General features: G+C 48.6%; 1 protein-coding gene across 8 annotated transcripts; it reads right to left on the reverse strand.

Moving 5' to 3' along the window:
• Positions 1-386: 386 nt before the first annotated feature.
• On the reverse strand, positions 387-18,086 carry gpr160 (G protein-coupled receptor 160). 8 transcript variants are annotated; one of them, XM_055645792.1, is made up of 3 exons: positions 17,915-18,086; positions 8,140-8,223; positions 387-1,882 (listed from the first exon to the last, which is right to left on the reverse strand). In XM_055645792.1, the coding sequence occupies exon 3, from the start codon at positions 1,835-1,837 to the stop codon at positions 785-787; it is 1,053 nt and encodes a 350-aa protein (XP_055501767.1). In that variant the 5' UTR covers positions 1,838-1,882; positions 8,140-8,223; positions 17,915-18,086; the 3' UTR covers positions 387-784. The 8 variants fall into 8 exon arrangements, with proteins under 8 accessions (XP_055501767.1, XP_055501769.1, XP_055501764.1 ...); XM_055645794.1 differs by lacking the exon at positions 8,140-8,223; XM_055645789.1 differs by lacking the exon at positions 8,140-8,223 and having other exon boundaries at positions 17,677-18,086.
• Between the last annotated feature and the right edge of the window lie 37 nt (positions 18,087-18,123).

Here is an 18,123-nt window from a genome sequence, read left to right on the forward strand (position 1 = left end):
CAGACAGACCTGTAGTCTGTGGCGCTGTTGGGCAGCAGCTCTCCCACTGTGCCAGCTTTGTCATGGCCATTGCACTCCAGGTTCCCAGCCCTGGGATGTCCCACCTCTCCCTCTGTCCACCTCCTGGCCTTTGCTTTGTCAATGTCATAGTCATACAACATGGTAACAAACCCTTCGACCCAACCTGCCCATGCCAACCAAGATTTCTAATCTATGCTAGTCCCACCTGCCCTTGTTTAGCCCATGCCCCCCCCACCCCCTCCCTACCTGCCTCACCTTAAACCCGTGTCTTCTTGTTCTCGATTCCTCTACACTGGGTAAAATATTCTGTGCATTCCCCCTATGCATTCCAAGTGCCCTGGATAAACCGTCAAACACACGCAAAACACCAATAGCTGATTTTTATTTGTTATTTAATAGAGAATTGGCACAAATGGTAATGACATAACCCCAGAAAACATCAGTACAAATCGCTAATATTTTGTTTTAAAGTTTTATGGTCTTTCATCCCTGTAAAAAGTGTATCATAAACAAGAAACCAAAATACAACCCAAACTCTAAACGGCATCTTGGAAAGTACAGATAGAAACAATGCCAAATGGATTAAAATCCGAGGTGTGTGCATCAGGAGAGAGAAGAGTAATAAAAGACCATCTAATGCACAAATAGATCACTCGCAGTCATGGGTGTTAGATATTCATATGTAGTTGTAAGACTGGGACTGGGAATAACTTAGCTAATTGATAGTTACAAAGACGGCAGGAAGGAGGAGGATTGGCTTCGTTCAGGCGATTAGAATATTTGAAGCTTTGATTTCATTATCTGGGACCAATTTCCCTTTGCAGTTGAAGGAAACTTGCTGTAATTTACAGCACTCCCAGTGACAGAAACCGTCAGGAATCAACGAGATGTTTTCTGGAGGGATATCCTTATAATTCATCCAGTAGATTATTCCGATGAGGAAACTGTTAATGAAGCAGAGCCAAGGGACGTTCAAATCCATGTAGGCAGGTAGCGGAGCCCAGATCAAAACTATGGTCAACTGAAGCAGAATAAACGGTATCCAAGTGAGGGCAAAACAACTAACAATGTTGGTTAAAACTTGCTTCTTGCTGGACACGGCCTGCAGTTGGGCAACCGGATGGGAACTCCAAATGACTATCTCTTCCAAGTAGCTGTCTAGGTGCAGGGATCTGACAAGGGTGGTTAGGTTACGCCAGCAGTAGATCGTCACCACACACAGAGTTGACAGTATCAAGACGGACAACGATAGACTCTGGGTGCTGATGGGAATGTCACATTGGTACAATGGGATGTCTTGCATCATTGCCGATGGCAGGTTGTGGAAGCCATGGCTGTAAAGGGCGTAGAGGATGCCTCCGATCCACAAGAAGCACACCGTGAAGGTGTACAGCATCTTCCGGAAGAGGCCCAAGGACCTGGAGAGATTGCGTAGGTGGACAAAATGGTCAATGCCAGACATGAGACACAGTGGGAAGTGCAGGATACTGTAGACGTGGGAGAAGAACTGCAGCAGTCCGCAGACATGGAAAAAGCTGTTCGGAGCTCCGAATGTACCATGGTTCTTGACGAATGAAGCGATTGTCACACAAGCAAATAATGCCACGTCCATCAGAGCCAGGGAAACGCAGAAATGGCCAATGAGACTCTGTAGCATTCTTCGCTTCATACATAAAAGGATGATGTTCAGGATGACCTTTGCAAATAGAATGACCAGCAGTAAATCCATGCTGTTGAAGATCTGGAATATATACCGTCTGGACTCAATTCTTATGCAGTCGTTACACGGAACCAATTTTGATGGATCTCCAACCATCAATCTCCCAGGGCTTAATTCAACTTTCTACTGTGGCCAGAACTCCTAGATGTTAAAGAACAGAAAAAATTAGTTCTTGAGACGTTAATTGTAGAGTTGAAAGCAAAGGAGGTTATTTGGCCCATTTAATTTATGCCAGACCTAGGGTGGCACAGTGGTAGAGCTGCAGCCTCTCACCACTAGAGCCCTGGGTTCGATCCTGACCTTGGATGCTTGTGTGTAGAGTTTGCACATTCTCCCTGTGACTGTGCTGGCTTTCCTCCAGGTGCTCCAGTTTCCTCCCACATCCCCAAGATGTGCATGCTTGTACATTAGTTGGCACTCTTAAATTGTCCCCAATATTTAGGGAGTGGATGAGAAACTGGGATAACAGAACCAGTGTGAACAGGAGATCGGTGTGGACCGAAAAGCCTGTTGCCATGCTGCATCTCTAAACTAAACAAAACGCACAACCAAACTAAATGAACTTCAAACTAATAAAGAAACAAAGTGCGGGCATAACTCGTGTTCAAGAAGGAACTGCAGATGCTGGAAAATCGAAGGTGCACAAAAATGCTGGAGAAACTCAGCGGGTGCAGCAGCATCTATGGAACGAAGGAGATAGGTAACGTTTCGGGCCGAACCCCTTCTTCAGACTGATAGGGGGTGGCAGGGAGAAGGAAGGAAAAAGGGAGGAGGAGGAGCCCGAGGGCTGGGGGATGGGAGGAGACAGCTCGAGGGCTAAGGAAGGGGAGGAGACAGCAAGGGCTAACAAAATTGGGAGAATTCAATGTTCATGCCTGCCGGATGCAGGCTCCCCAAGCGGAATAAGAGGTGCTGTTTCTCCAATTTCCGGTGTTGCTCATTCTGGCAATGCAGGAGACCCAGGACAGAGAGGTCGGATTGGGAATGGGAGGAAGAGTTGAAGTGCTGAGCCACCGGGAGGTCAGGTAGGTTCTTGCGGACCGAGCAGAGGTGTTCGGCGAAACGATCGCCCAACCTCCGCTTAGTCTCAACCGATGTAGATCAGCTGACATCTAGAGCAGCGGATGCAGTAGATGAGGTTGGAGGAGATACAGGTGAACCTCTGTCTCACCTGGAACGACTGCTTGGGTCCTTGAATGGAGTCGGGGGGGGGGGGGGGGGGGGGGGGGGGGGGGGGGGGGGGGGGGGGGGGGGGGGGGGGGGGGGGGGGGGGGGGGGGGGGGGGGGGGGGGGGGTGTGTGGGGTTGGGGGGGGTGGGGGGGGGGGGGGGGGGGGGGGTGGGGGGGGGGGGGGGGGGGGGGGGGGGGGGGGTGGGGGGGGGGGGGGGGGGGGGGGGGGGGAGGGGGGGGTGTTGGGGAGGGGGGGGGGGGGGGGGGGGGGGGGGTGGGGGGGGGGGGGGGGGGGGGGGGGGGGGGGGGGGGGGGGGGGGGGGGGGGGGGGGGGGGGGGGGGGGGGGGGGGGGGGGGGGGGGGGGGGGGGGGGGGGGGGGGGGGGGGGGGGGGGGGGGGGGGGGTGGGGGGGGGGGGGGGGGTGGGGGGGGGGGGGGGGGGGGGGGGGGGGACAATGGGAGGGGGGGGGGGGTGAAGGGACAGGTGTTGCATTTCTTGCGGTTGCAACGGAAAGTGCCCGGGGAGGGGGGGGGACGGGAGGGGAGGGAAGAATTGACAAGGGAGTTGCAGAGGGAGCGGTCTTTGCGGAAAGCAGACATTGGGGGAGATGGGAAGATGTGGCGAGTGGTGGGATCACGTTGGAGGTGGCGAAAATGACGTAGGATTATTTGTTGTATGTGACGGCTGTTGGGGTGAAAGGTGAGGACTAGGGGGACTCGCCCTTGTTGCGAGTGCGGGGATGGTGAGAGAGAGCAGTGTTGCAGGGTATGGAAGAGACCCTGGTGCCAGCCTCATCTACGGTGGTGGAGGGGAATCCCCGTTCCCTGAAGAACGAGGACATTTCAGATGTCCTGGTGTGGAAGCCCAATCTGAAATGTCCTCATCGGGCACTTTCCGTTGCAACCGCAAGAAATGCAACACCTGTCCCTTTACCTCCCCCCTCGACTCCATTCAAGGACCCAAGCAGTCGTTCCAGGTGCGACAGAGGTTCACCTGTATCTCCTCCAACCTCATCTACTACATCCGCTGCTCTAGATGTCAGGTGATCTACATCAGTGAGACTAAGCCGAGGTTGGGCGATCGTTTCGCCGAACACCTCCGCTCGGTCCGCAAGAACCTACCTGACCTCCCGGTGGCTCAGCACTTCAACTCCTCCTCCCATTCGCAATCCGACCTCTCTGTCCTGGGTCTCCTCCATTGCCAGAATGAGCAACACCGGAAATTGGAGGAACAGCACCTCATATTCCGCTTTGGGAGCCTGCATCCGGCAGGCATGAACATTGAATTCTCCCAATTTTGTTAGCCCTTGCTGTCTCCTCCCCTTCCTTAGCCCTCGAGCTGTCTCCTCCCATCACCCAGCCCTCGGGCTCCTCCTCCTCCCTTTTTCCTTCCTTCTCCCCGCCACCTATCAGTCCAAAGAAGGGTTTCGGCCCGAAACGTTACCCATCTCCTTCGCGCTCCATAGATGCTGCTGCACCCGCTGAGTTTCTCCAGCATTTTTGTGTACCTGCGGGAATAACTCTACAGGTCAGGCAGCATCCCTGGAAGTCTGAAGTAGGGTCCCGTCTAAAGAAGTCTACCAGTCTGAAGAAGGGTCCCGACCCAAAACGTCATATATTCATGTTCTCCAGAAATGCTGCCTGATCCCCTGGGTTACTCCAGCACTTTGTGTCTTTGTTTGGTAAACCATCATCTGCAGTTCTTTTTTTCAGAACTTAATATTCATTCGGGTTAAAATCCACCTGCCAAGAATAACAATGACAACGCACATTCCCCACTTTTCTTGTAAGCAAAATTCTACAGCTCAATACTGGGAGGTAACAAAAGCGATCACAGCTGGTCCATTGTGTCTCGCATAGAGAAGGATCTTAGAGCAAATAGCAGCCGAAAATCACTCACTCGTGTTGGGAGACATGACGATATTTCAGTTTTTGTTGGGCAAAAGTTCCATAACCTTAACAACAGGGTTCTTTACAGATGGACACCAGATCCTGTTCTTCCCTCGAGTGATGTTGGTTGAAGAAATAATGTCCCCAGGAGAGCAGGGAGAACTTTGAAAGCCTGCCTATGGTATCTCCCAGGTCTGAATGAGAGAGCAGATTGGGAAATTCAGTCTAGCATCTCAGCTGAGAGGAAGGGGAGAAGATTCTTCTTGTGATCTTCAGGAAAGGGAGGACTGCCCTAAGTGCACGTGTCAAGAAGAGGTCACGAGGCGGCGTCTCACCGGCTCCGTATACCTTCCACTGCTGCAGCTTGATGTGCCTGGCAGAAAACCAAAGACTGCTTTAAACTGAGTTGACTTGTTGGTTTCCATGGAGATTGTCAATTGTTCTTTCAGTGACCATCATGGATGTACACATTTGCTGCATTGCACTCGGTGAAGATCAGAATCAATTAGAAAATCCAGACAAATATAACCATATAACAATTACAGCATGGAAACAGGCCATCTCGGCCCTACAAGTCCGTGCCAAACAATTATTTTCCCTTAGTCCCACCTGCCTGCACTCGTACCATACCCCTCCATTCCCTTCTCATCCATATGCCTATCCAATTTATTTTTAAATGATACCAACGAACCTGCCTCCACCACTTCCACTAGAAGCTCATTCCACACCGCTACCACTCTCTGAGGAGTGATAATTAGGCTTTTGTTAAATTTCACTGCTCCCCAGGTGCAGTTGATCCAAAAGTATCCAATTTGACCTCTGACTTATGACATCAGGCAATGTCACATAATCTTACATAGAAATCTTCCAGCAAATGATTATAAATCTGAATTAGATTTGAAAGTACATTGTTGTAGTTTCAAAAACAATTAATCCAATTATTGTTGAACATCCAAAATGCAGTGAACTGGTGCAACCTTGACTCTACTGTGAGAAAAGGGTTAATAGAGATGGTTGATTTATACTAGAACTCTGAAATATAACTTAGAAAGAAATAAGGTGTCAGCAGAAGCCAGACTGCTAGTAGAATAGAAAGTAACGATATACAGAACAGAGAGAAATTCTAGATAAAAAGTAGCAATAGAAATACTTCAGTATGAGTTTTAAGGGAAGTAAGTGAAAGGGAGAAAGTACATAAGGTATCTGCACAGGTCTGCACAGGCCTAATGAGATTATATGAATATGTACTATGACAAGATGCTTAATTTAAATGCACATGCAATGCATGATAGGGGAGGTGTCTTTGACGTTCTCGTGGGAATCTGGGCTTTATGTTATGATTGGAAGAAGCTCAATGGGGAGGGATGAGGGTGTGACAATAGTGAACTGAAATGTATAAAGATAGAAAGCATCTCCATCCTCAGTGTGTCTCTAGAGAGTGACAGAGGGGCACCCTTTTCTGCGCAGAAATGTAATAAATGAGATAAACTTGTTTCTCTGACTTTGCCTCTGAGCATTTGTGAATTTGAATCTCACACTACTGTCCGATGTACGGTCAGTATGACGTTCCACAGTGGAATTGGATAAGTATGAAGGGGAATCAATTATTGGGCCATAGAGGGGTCTCGAACCAAAACGTCACCTAATCTTTCTCTCCAGCGATGCTGCTTCTCCCACCGAGTTACTCTAGCATTTTGTTACTACGGTTTAAACCAGCATCCTTCCTATACAAGTTTCTGTTGTGTAATGGTACAAGACGATGGTGGGACCACTTTTGGAGCATTGTGTTTAGTTTTGGTCACGCTGCTAAAGGATGCCATTAAGCTTGAAAGAGTGCAGAGAAAATTTACAAGGATGTTGCCAGGACTCGAGGACCTGAGCTATATGGAGAAGTTGGGCAAGGTAGGACTTTATTCCTTGGAGCGCAAGAGGCTGAAAGGTGTCTTATAGAGGTGTATAAAATCACGAGGGGGATAGGGTGAATGCAGAGTCTTTCCACCCCCCCCCCTACGCCCCCCCCCCAATCTACCCCCCCCCCCTCCTACCCCCCCCCCCCCCCTAACCCCCCTACCCTCCCCCCCCCCCCCCCCCCCCCCCCCCCACCCCCCCCCCACCCCTACCCCTAGTTTGTAGGGTAATTAGCTTCTGTAGATTGCCCCTAGTGCGTAGTTAGACGAGTAGGTGGGATAACAGAACTGGTGTGAAAGGGCGATTGTTGGTCGGCGGGGACTTATTTCAATCAATCAATGTTGGAAGTTGAGGGGAGACTTGATGGAAGTATATAAAGTTGAGAGGCATAGATAGGGTAGACAGTCAGAACCTTTTATCCAGGATGGAATGTTCAACACTAGAGGCTGTAGCCATAAGGTGAGAGGGGGAAAGTTTAATGGAGGTGTTTGGGGCAAGTTTTTTTATTATATATAGGGAGTAGTGGGGGCCTGGAATACACTGTCAGGAGTGGCGGCGCAGGCAGATACAATAGTGCCGTTTAAGAGGCTTTTAGATAGGCACATGGACGTGCAGGGAATCGAGGGATAATGATCATGTACAGGCAGATGTGATCATTTTAACTTGGCATCATGTCTGGCGCAAATATTGTGGGCAGAAGAGCCTGTTCCTGTACTGTTTTATGTTCTATCAAGTACAAGTTTTGTTAGCCAATAAACATCTGATCATGGAAAGTACAACTCATTCCTGATGACAGTCTCCCTATGTTTGATTGCCTTTAAGATACAGAATAGAAACAGGCCTTAGGGCCCACCACGTCCACGCCATTGATCATCCGTTCACACTAATTCTATGTTATCTTACTTTCTTATCCACTCCCTACACACTAGGGGGCAATTAACAGATGACAATTAGCCCACAAACCTGCACGTCTTTGGAATGTGGGAGGAAACCGGAGCACCCGGAGGAGACACACGGGGGAGGAAACTGACTGGGGTCCTTCTTCAGACCCGACCTGAAATGTCACATGTCTGTGTTATCCAGAGATGCTGCCTGACCCGCTGAGTTACTCCAGCACCCAGTCTTTTTCTTGCCAACTGTCTTTTGTTGACTGGACAGCATGTAACAAAAAGCTTTCCACTGTATTATGATACCGTGACAATAATGAACAAAAACAGGTAGAACTACATTCTACAGAATGCAGAATGTGGTTCTCAGCATTGTAGCACATCAGTGCCAGAGACAAAGTTCAATGTCTGCAGAGGTGAATCGGACAGTACCTTAGCTTATGGAAGGACCATTCAGAAGCCTGATAACGGGGGGGGGGATTAGCTGTTCCTGAGTCTGGTGGTGCGTGTTTACACACTTCCGTATCTTCTGTAGGAATCCTTACCTAGAACAATTCAAATATTTATGCTGCTTCTTCTGAAAGCCACATTCCTTTAAATACTGGCTCTCGCACGCAAGCACATGATCACTGGAAAAGATCGCAACAACGTTTAAGGAGAAGTTTCCAGAAGATTTCTACAGTTTAATGAATATAAGTGTGAGGTGATGCATTTTGGGAAATCAAACAGGGCAGGCCCTTCACAGCAAAGATATTAGAGCTCCTCTAGTATCTTTGCTTCACAGCGAATAGCAGGGCTCTGAGAAGTGTTGTAGAGTAGAGGGATCTAGGAGTATAAGCACACAGTTCCCTGAAAGTGATGTCAAAGAGAGAGAGGGAGGCAAAGAAGAATTTCAGCACATTGGCCTTCATCAGTCAGGGAGAGGTATTAATTTAACTGAATTAATTTAAATGTATCTAATTGTGTTTTTCAGTATTCTACTTTATTTGCATTTTATTAAAATGTCTTAATAATATTTTAAAATGTTAGCAATAGGTTTCCTGTCTCAAATGTTATCGAACGTTTGGAAACATCAGAGACATTTATAATCTTAGAACATTACAGTACAGGAACAGGCCCTTCAGCCCACAATGTCTATGCCAAACAGGACTCCAGGTCAAACTAATCTCGGCGTGCACGTGATCCATATCCCTCCACTCCCTGCATATCCATGTGCCTATCTAAAAGCCTCTTAAGTACATACCTCTATCGTATCTGCCTCCACCACCACCCTGGCAGTGGTTCCAGGCACTCACCACTGTGTAAAAAAAAAATTGCTCTCCACATCTCCTTTAATCTTTGCCCTTCTCAACTTAAAATTATGCCCGCTAGTCTTTGACATTTCCCTGGGAGCATTTCTTGTTTAAACTGAGATCCGAAGTGGCTATCTGGTAATTCTGGCAAGTGCTGGATTGACCAATGCACTGCCTCCCAGCGTGCTGCTGCCATACACCTGTTGGCAGCAGGCCTGGTTCACCCGCCACGGAACCGGGGAACCTGCCTGGAGGGAGCCTCGTCTCCTGCTCGTCCCCGAGGACGAGAACAGGAGAGGAGGGTGGAGGTGACGGCGGTGGGTGCTGGACAAAAGGGCGGCAAGGAGAACCCAGAGTCTTACCTGAAGAAGGGTCTTGACCCGAAATGTCACCCGTTCCTTCTATCCTGAGATGCTGCCTGTCCCGCTGAGTTACTCCAGCATTTTGTGTCTATGGTATAAACCAGCATGTGCAGTTCCTTCCAACACACCCCGGGGTCTTACCTTCCGCACCCTCACGACGGCCGTGGGAGGTTCCCCCCCCCCCCCCCCGGGGTACGACGGCTGCATCGGGCCTTTATGGTCAGCTGGGACTTTGGAAATGGTGCCTAAACCTGGCGACTCTTACATGGGCTGTTTCTATGCTTTCAGTACTTAATCGGAAACTGGATAATCCTAAAATGACCAAGACTTTCGTGACTATGGACTGTAATCCGTGTAATAAGTTTAGTTTAGTTTAGAGATACAGCGTGGAAATAGGTCCTTTGGCCCACTGATCACCCCATACACTAGTTCTATCCTACACACTAGGGACAATTTAACAAAGCTAATTAACCTACAAATCTACATTCTTTCTGCTTGTACATGATCCATATCAATCCATCCCACGCATATCTAGGTAGGTCCAAAAGTCTCACACACCACTATCACATTTGCCTCCACCACCACCCCGACAGCCCACCCCATTGCCTCTCTCTCCTTAAAGCTATACCCTTTACTCTTTGACATTTCCACCTGGGGTAAAGGTTCTGACTGTCTACCCTATCTATGCCTCTCACAATTTTATATACTGCTATCAGGTCTACTCTCAACCTCGGACGCTCTAGAAAAACACTATTTAAGTCTGTTCAATCTCTCCCTGTAGCTGAAACATTATAATCCAGGCAGCATTCAGGTAAACATCCTCTGCACCATCTCCAAACCCTCCACATCCTTTCTGTAATGGGGTGACCAGAACTCCACCCAATACTCCAAATGCAGCCTGATCATTCCTAGAACTCTGCGTGATGACTGCCCAAGTCTAATAACTTTATAACTCAATGCCCTGTCTGATGAAGGCAAGCATATCTTTAGCACTCATGGGGACTAAAACAGGCCCTTTGACCATCGATCACCCGTTTACACAAGTTCTGTTATCCACTCCTTACATACTAGGGGCAATTTTACAGAGACCAATGAACCTACAAACCTGCACGACTTGAGTGTGGGAAGAAACCGGAGCACCCGGAGAAAACCTACACGGTCACAGGGAGAACGTACAAACTACGCACAGACAACACCCATAGTCAGGCTGTAAGGCAGCAACTCTACCGCTGCGCCACTGTGCCGCCCACACAGACTACTTGTGTTCAATAAATCCAGAACAAGAGGGCAGAAACGTCAATAAATAAATATATTATGCAAGCAGGTTGAGTCCTGCTAAGTTATTTGACATTTTCTTTTTAAAAATCAAGTAAAAAAAATAGAAAATGTACTATTACTGATAGGCTTACAAATCATAAAATAAAAGATGGACAGAAAGCTGGAGTAACTTGGAAGGGTAGGCAGCATAATTAGTTCATAATTCAGTTAATTCTTGTTAAAGAATAAAATGTTTATAAACACACATATAATGTTTATAAACCCACTGCCCCGGGCCCCACACACCCTCTCCTGCTGCCCCGGGCCCCACACTCCCTCTCCCGCTGCCCCGGGCCCCACACTCTCCCGCTCCCCCGGGGCCCCACACACCCTCTCACGCTGCCCGGGCCCCACACTCCCTCTCCCTCACCCCGGGCCCCACACTCCCTCTCCCACTGCCCCGGGCCCCACACTTCCCTCTCCCACTGCCCCGGGCCCCGCACTCCCTCTCCCGCTGCCCCGGGCCCCGCACTCCCTCTCCCACTGCCCCGGGCCCCACACTCCCTCTCCCGCTGCCCCGGGCCCCGCACTCCCTCTCCCGCTGCCCCGGGCCCCACACTCCCTCTCCCGCTGCCCCGGGCCCCACACTCCCTCTCCCGCTGCCCCGGGCCCCACACACCCTCTCCCGCTGCCCCGGGCCCCACACTCCCTCTCCCACTGCCCCGGGCCCCACACTCCCTCTCCCGCTCCCTCTCCCGCTGCCCCGGGCCGCGCACTCCCTCTCCCCGCTGCGGATCCAATCTTTGGCCGAAAGCAAGATGGCGGAGGCAGGTTGCTAAAATGAGACATAAAATCGCCCATGAATCCGCCCATGAGCGTACTACACGTTTGCGTGAAAGTAACCCATCTTGCTTCGCTATAAGATCTTTGGTCACAGTAGTTCAACTCAAACTCACGTGATGCAATCAAATCACATAACACCATGCATTAATACAATCATCAAACTTATGTACAAAAGATAGAGCAAAGGGGAAGGTACAGAGTGCAGAATATAGGTCCCAGCATTGTAGCGCACCAGTTCCAGAGACAAAGTCCAAAGTTAATAATGGGGCAGAGGTGAATCAGACAGTACCCTAGCTTGTGGAAGCCTGATAACAGAGAAAAAAAAAGAAAGGTATCTGGTACTTCATTTGCCTGCGTATTCCTCCGTACAAATTCTCTAATCTTCGATGATTAAGGCACATGTCTCTGTGCTTTACACAAAAAGTAGGAGTAACGCAGGTCAGGCAGCATCTCTGTAGAAAAGGAAGAGGTGACGTTTCAGGTTAAGGCCTTTCTTCCCGACCCCAAACGTCACCTATCCCTTTTCTCCAGAGATGCTGCCTGACCTGTGAGTTCCTCCAGCTTTTTGTGTCTATCTTCGGTTTAAACCAGCATCTGCAGATTCTACAAATTCTCAGTGCTTTTCTTATCCAATAAACTGACAAAAGAGCCTTTCAAAAATTTAATATAATTTATTCTGATTGAAAATAACTGAGCGACAGGACTTGAACAAACACCATCGAGAAAAATCCTCACTCATTTGCGGGGTCATAGAGGGATTCGGCGGAGAAACAGGCCCTTTGGTCCATCAAGTCTGTACCGCCCATCATGCACCCACTTTAACATTACTAAATGCTACCTTGAAGCAATATTTCCGCTCCCCCCACATTCCCGTCAGCTCCCGCTGATATTTCACCACCCATCTGCACATTGACTTATCTGCGTATTCTTTGGAGGCGAGGGAGGAAATTGGAGCACCACAAGGGTGAGAAGTGATCGCTGGTGCGGTGAGGAAGCAGCTCTCCCTGCTGTGCCGACTGTGCCACCCCATGCAAACAAAAAAAGTATTCTCAATCAGTGCACGCAGCAACTTACTGTATCCTAGACCCATTCCGGATGCTTCCTTGTTCCTGAGCAGTGCCGTGGCTCAACATGAACAGGAGGTGGGAAGGGTATGGAACAATGTGATAAAGGAGGAAGAAAAAGATTTTATATATTGACTGCTTCTCCGATTAACTCCACCCATGTAAACTAATCCATTGCTCCAGGCTAGGGACGGAGGAATGATTAAAACATCGACTGGTTTGCCGTAGGAGAAACAATATACCATCAAATCTATATTCATATTACTTGTACGACTGGTTTTAAAGGTGGAACGATTTCTGCTGCACCTCCCATGCAAATTAAAAAACAGGTTATAAAGGTCACCAACTGAGAAGTGTTTTGTCAACTCGGATTGGAATATGCAAAAAGTGTGTGTTCATAGAACACATTATGTGGCTTCAAGGATGCCCCTTGTGTGAATTGTAGTTACTTAAACTGGTGCAGCTGATAGAGCTGCCATCTTACTGTGCCAGAGACCCGGATTGTGGACTGCCCATATCGAAGCAATGGCCAAGAAAGCACACCCATACCTCTACTTCCAAGGGTTCGACCGTAACCGATTCCTTCTCTCCAGAGATGCTGACTGTCCCGATGAGTTATTCCAACATTTTATGTCTATCTTAGGTGTAATGTATATAATGTAATTAGCATATGTTATGTCTTGTGTGAGAGGACGTTTGCGCTGGAGGAAACTCATGGTGGCGTCCAGCAATAAAGAAGCTTGTTAGTTTACTCCTGTATCTGAGAGTTCTTTTGAGTCAATTCCAAGTACCCAAAATACACTACAATTGGCGACGAGGATGGGATAGAGTTTGTGAACTCACACACAGGAGCTGTGTCACAGTTGTTTGCGAGCTGGACAAGAGAGGCCTGCAGATCCCTCTATGCCGGGGACTGCATTTAAAACATCAGCTGTACAAGTCGGCGAGTTTTGTCAGGCTATCTCTATGTTCTGTCTACGTGGCAAGATGTCGTCCTTCAGATTGTTACTCATTTTTAGACTGAGTTTTCCTTTTGTCAAATTCCTCAAGCTGAATAGTCTTTGTATAAGTTTTAGGTGAATTGTTACACCAAAACACACAACAGCACGAAGAGGATAAAAGAACAGAAAAGGAAAGTAGAAGGACGGTCAGAAAAATTAAGGTTGTATTTGGAAACAAAGTGGAATGGCACCAAGCCAAAAGATTTGGCGTCAAATGGTTTTGGATTGGCGCCAAAGAAAAGCAAGGTCGGAACAGGAAGCAAGGAAAACAAGTGGGGCAGTAAGTAAGTGTCACCGAAGAAAGCAGCCGAAAGCTGGAAGCCTAACCAGCAGGGCAGCGACGGTGTCAACTTACCTGGAACATTTTCCAGGGCTGTGTAGCCAAGGCAAAAGGGGCAGAAGAGGCCCAGCAGCTGCCACCGACTTCGTACGTTTTCCAGGGCTGTGCAGCCCACAGCCAGGCCCAGGAGCCGCCAACGAGGTCGAGTGAGGGCCTAGTACTGGGTAGGCCACGGACAGGTCCAGTGAAGCCACCGACGAAACGGAGTAAGTCCGGCTGGGAGAAGAGTCAGCCCGGTTGAGGGAGAAAGCCGGCCACGTGAGAAGCGGACCAGCAAGAGTAAAAAAAAAAAAAAAAACTGGCCACGAGAGAAGCGGACCGGTCGCGAGAGAAAGCCCGGTCGCAAGAGACGGCCGAGAGCAGAGAAAGCCTGGACGCGAGAGGAAGTCCGGCCCTGAACAAAGAGTGGGTCCGCACGAGAGAAGCAGGACACAGCGCTCAAGCACTTTAGCCCGGTCGGGAGTGGAATGAACCATTATAAGTGCTAAGTTTTAGTACGATTATTACAGTTATGAGGATGTAATGCAACATGACTGTAATAATATAATTGTGCAACTGTGTGTTAATCAATTATATTTAATATAGTAGAAATGGTGTTATTCGCCACCAAGCTAAAGGGGGAGCAGTGTAATGTATATAATGTAATTAGCATATGTTATGTCTTGTGCGAGGGAGGACGCATGCGCTAGAGGAGACTCATGGTGGCGTCCAGCAATAAAGAAGCTTGTTAGTTTACTCCTGTATCTGAGAGTTCTTTTGAGTCAGTTCCAAGTACCCAAAATACACTACGGAACAATGTGATAAAAGAGGAAGGAAAAGATTTTATATATTGACTCCTTCTCCCATTAACTTCACCGATCGGACCACGGGTTGGGGCTGGTCGAACCTTCTGTGACTTTGGAGCTTCCTGACTGCGAGTTCTTCGATGGTGAAATCCGCAGGCCGTGGTTGGAGCGTCGATCCCAGGCAAGGGTTCGGCTCCGATAGTAAGTCCACAGCCCCACGGTGGGGCTCAAAGTCAGCCTCGAGCAAGGCCTTCAGCTCCATGATGTTAGGCCGCAGAGCGACCAGAGATACGATCCGGAAAACAATCACATCTCCAGCAAGGTAAAAGATTGAAAAGTTTCCCTCGACCCCCCTCCCCCACATAAAACAAACCAGAGAACATTAACACAAGCTTAAAACACACTACAAATAACAAAAAAGACAAAAAGTCAGAGAGACCGTTGGCGAGGCTGCCATCACCTGCAAACCAACCGCCTCTCCATTGAATCACATACAAAAAATAATCCTCCATCAGTTTCGCCACCTCCAACGTGACCCCACCACTCGCCACATCTTCCCATCTCCCCCCATATCTGCCTTCCGCAAAGACCGCTCCCTCCATAACTCCCTTGTCAATTCTTCCCTTCCCTCTCGTACCACCCCCTCCCCGGGCACTTTCCCTTGGAACCGCAAGAGATGCAACACTTGTCCCTTTACCTCCCCCCTCGACTCCGTTCAAGGACCCAAGCAATCGTTCCAGGTGCGACAGAGGTTTACCTGCATCTCTTCCAACCTCATCTATTGCGTCCGCTGCTCTAGATGTCAGCAGATCTATATCGGTGAGACCAAGCGGAGGTTGGGCGATCGTTTCGCCGAACACCTCCGCTCGGTCCGCAATAACCAAGCTGACCTCCTGGTGGCTCAGCACTTCAACTCCCCCTCCCACTCCGTCTCCGACCTCTCTGTCCTGGGTCTCCTCCATGGCCACAGCGAGCAGCACCGGAAATCGAATTCTCCCAATTTTGTTAGTCCTTGCTGTCTCCTCCCCTTCCTCAGTCCCCCTGCTGTCTCCTCCCATCCCCCAGCCTTCGGGCTCCTCCTCCTTTTTCCTTTCTTGTCCCCGCCCACCCCCGCCCCCCGATCAGTCTGAAGAAGGGTTTCGGCCCGAAACGTTGCCTATTTCCTTCGCTCCATAGATGCTGCTGCACCTGCTGAGTTTCTCCAGCTTTTTTGTGTACCTCCTCTCCATTGACTCCATCTACACTTCACGCTGCCTCGGCAAGGCCACCGGCATAATCATGGATGGGTCTCACCCCGGTCATTCTCTCTTCTCCCTTATCCCATCAGGCGAGGTACAGAAGTGCGAAAACACATAACACAAACACATAATTTTACAGAGGCCAATTAACCTACAAACCTGCAAGTTTTTGGAATGTGGGAGGAAACCAGAGCACCCTGAGAAAACCCATGTAGTCACAGGGAGAACTCGGTACAGATAGCACTAGATCGAACCCGGCTCTGGCGCTGAAAGGCAGCAACTCTACCGCTGCACCATTGGGCCGCCTCAAAGAGTTTAGTTTTTTTTATGATAGAGACAGAGTAGGCTTTGGGAGAGAACTTCAGAGTTTAAAACCCAGATAGCTGAAGGCTCAATCACTACTGTAAGATTTCTGTAAATATGGAATGTGAAAGACAAATTTGAAATTGTACAAAATCATCATGAGAGGAATAGATTGGGTCGACGCATGGAGTCTCTTGCCCAGAGTAGGGGAATCAAGAACCAGAGGATATATATATATATATATATATCAGGGTTTGCTCAACATTGTGGTCCGATGGGCCCATTCCTGTGCCGTAACTGTAATTTGTGAAGTCACAGTATGTTCGTACCAAAGAACACTTATTGCTTTAAATTGGCCTTGTGATAAACCTTGAAATGAAATTACTACTTACAGAAAATGGAGCCCATTTGGTTGCCACACGATTGAAACACGAGGATAGATTTAAACCACACTAGATGAATACCTGATTAAATACTTGGGAGATATAAAGTCATAACAGCATAGAAACAGAACCCGCAGCCCACCAAATTCATGCTGTCCATCAGCCACCCATTTGCACCAATCCCACACCAACCCATTTGTTTTATTTTCAAATACTTTGGTTTAGTTTATAGATACTACATGGAAACTGGGCCTTCGGCCCATTGAATCCACACTGACCATTGATCACCAGTTTACACTAGCACCATGTTGTCCAACTCCCTGCACAAATAGGGCAATTTACAGAGACCATTTAACCTACAAATCTACACACCTTTGGGATGTGGAAGCAAGACCATCAATCAGCCGTTCACACTAGTTCTATGTTAATTCACTTTCTCATCCACTCCCTACACACTAGGGGCAATTTTACAGAGGGCCAATTAACTTACAAAACTGCACGTCTTTGGGATGTGGGAGGAAACCGGAGCACCCAGTGGAAACCCACGCGGTCACATGAAGAATGTGCAAACTCCACACCGACAGCACCCGAGGTCAGGATCAAACCCAGGTTTCTGGTGCAGGGAGGCAGCAGCTCTACCAGCTGTGCTGCCCATGTAATCATGTTACAAATGTGTCAACTTTATGTTTTAGCTTGTTTTAAAGATAAATGAATTTAAAACAGGCTCTCCCCTCTAATCTCTACAAGTAATTCCATCATATTGAGGGTAGGGAAACTGCAGTGTTAGATTTGTGCCAGGCATATTCAGAAGCAGGTGCAAAATGCTGGAGTAGCTCACGCTACACACTAGGGACAAGTTATAGAAGTAAATTAACATACAAACCTACACATCCTTGGAATGTGGGATCACCCAGAGAAAACCCACACAGTCATAGGGAGAATGTACAAACTCCACACAGACACCACCAGTAGTCAGGTTTGAATCCGGGTCTCTGGCTCTGTGAGGTAACTTTACCACTGCGCCATTGCGCTGCCCTTCTGCCAGGGAATGACCAGGAATGGGACAAGTCTTTGACTATGTCAACTCTTGCCATGAACTATAGCCAATATGCACATATTGAGCATACCATACGACTTCTTTACGACTCTACTTGTGTTGCCATCTACTTGTGTTGCCATCTTCACATTCACCTCAACAGAACCAGTTTACTCACCAGTGGTAGACACAAATTGCTGGAGTAACTCAGTGGGACAGGCAGCATCTCTGGAGAGAAGGAATGGGTGACGTTTTAGGGTCGAGACCCTTCTTCAGACAGAAGACTGAGGCACTATATTGACCCTAAACGGAAGCCATCCCTCTGCCTCCAAACTTAATTGTGTTCCTTCTGCAGCTGCCTTTAACTTTGGTCTGTGAGTGAGTTGTGTGAGTGAGTTGTGTGGAGATTTACTAACTTTTGCTACAACAGTGAACGTACTGTCTTGAACTATACTGAAGGAGACATAAAAGTGCAACTGCAATGCAATGCCAACATTTTAAAGGCAATTTTATCCACGCTGGGTCCGGTTCAAAAGGATAACAAGTCACATTTTCACTGAGAATAGTGCTATGCAAATTAGCGTGGGTTGGAGCCAATGGGGAGGCGGGCCTCGGCCGGCTGATG

This window comes from Leucoraja erinacea, chromosome 14 (assembly GCF_028641065.1).
Source record: "Leucoraja erinacea ecotype New England chromosome 14, Leri_hhj_1, whole genome shotgun sequence".
Classification (NCBI taxonomy): domain Eukaryota; kingdom Metazoa; phylum Chordata; class Chondrichthyes; order Rajiformes; family Rajidae; genus Leucoraja; species Leucoraja erinaceus.

Bases quoted from the DNA above. Each gene is read 5' to 3' on its own strand.
- gpr160 (XM_055645794.1), bottom strand. From the start codon at position 1,837: ATGGTTGGAGATCCATCAAAATTGGTTCCGTGTAACGACTGCATAAGA.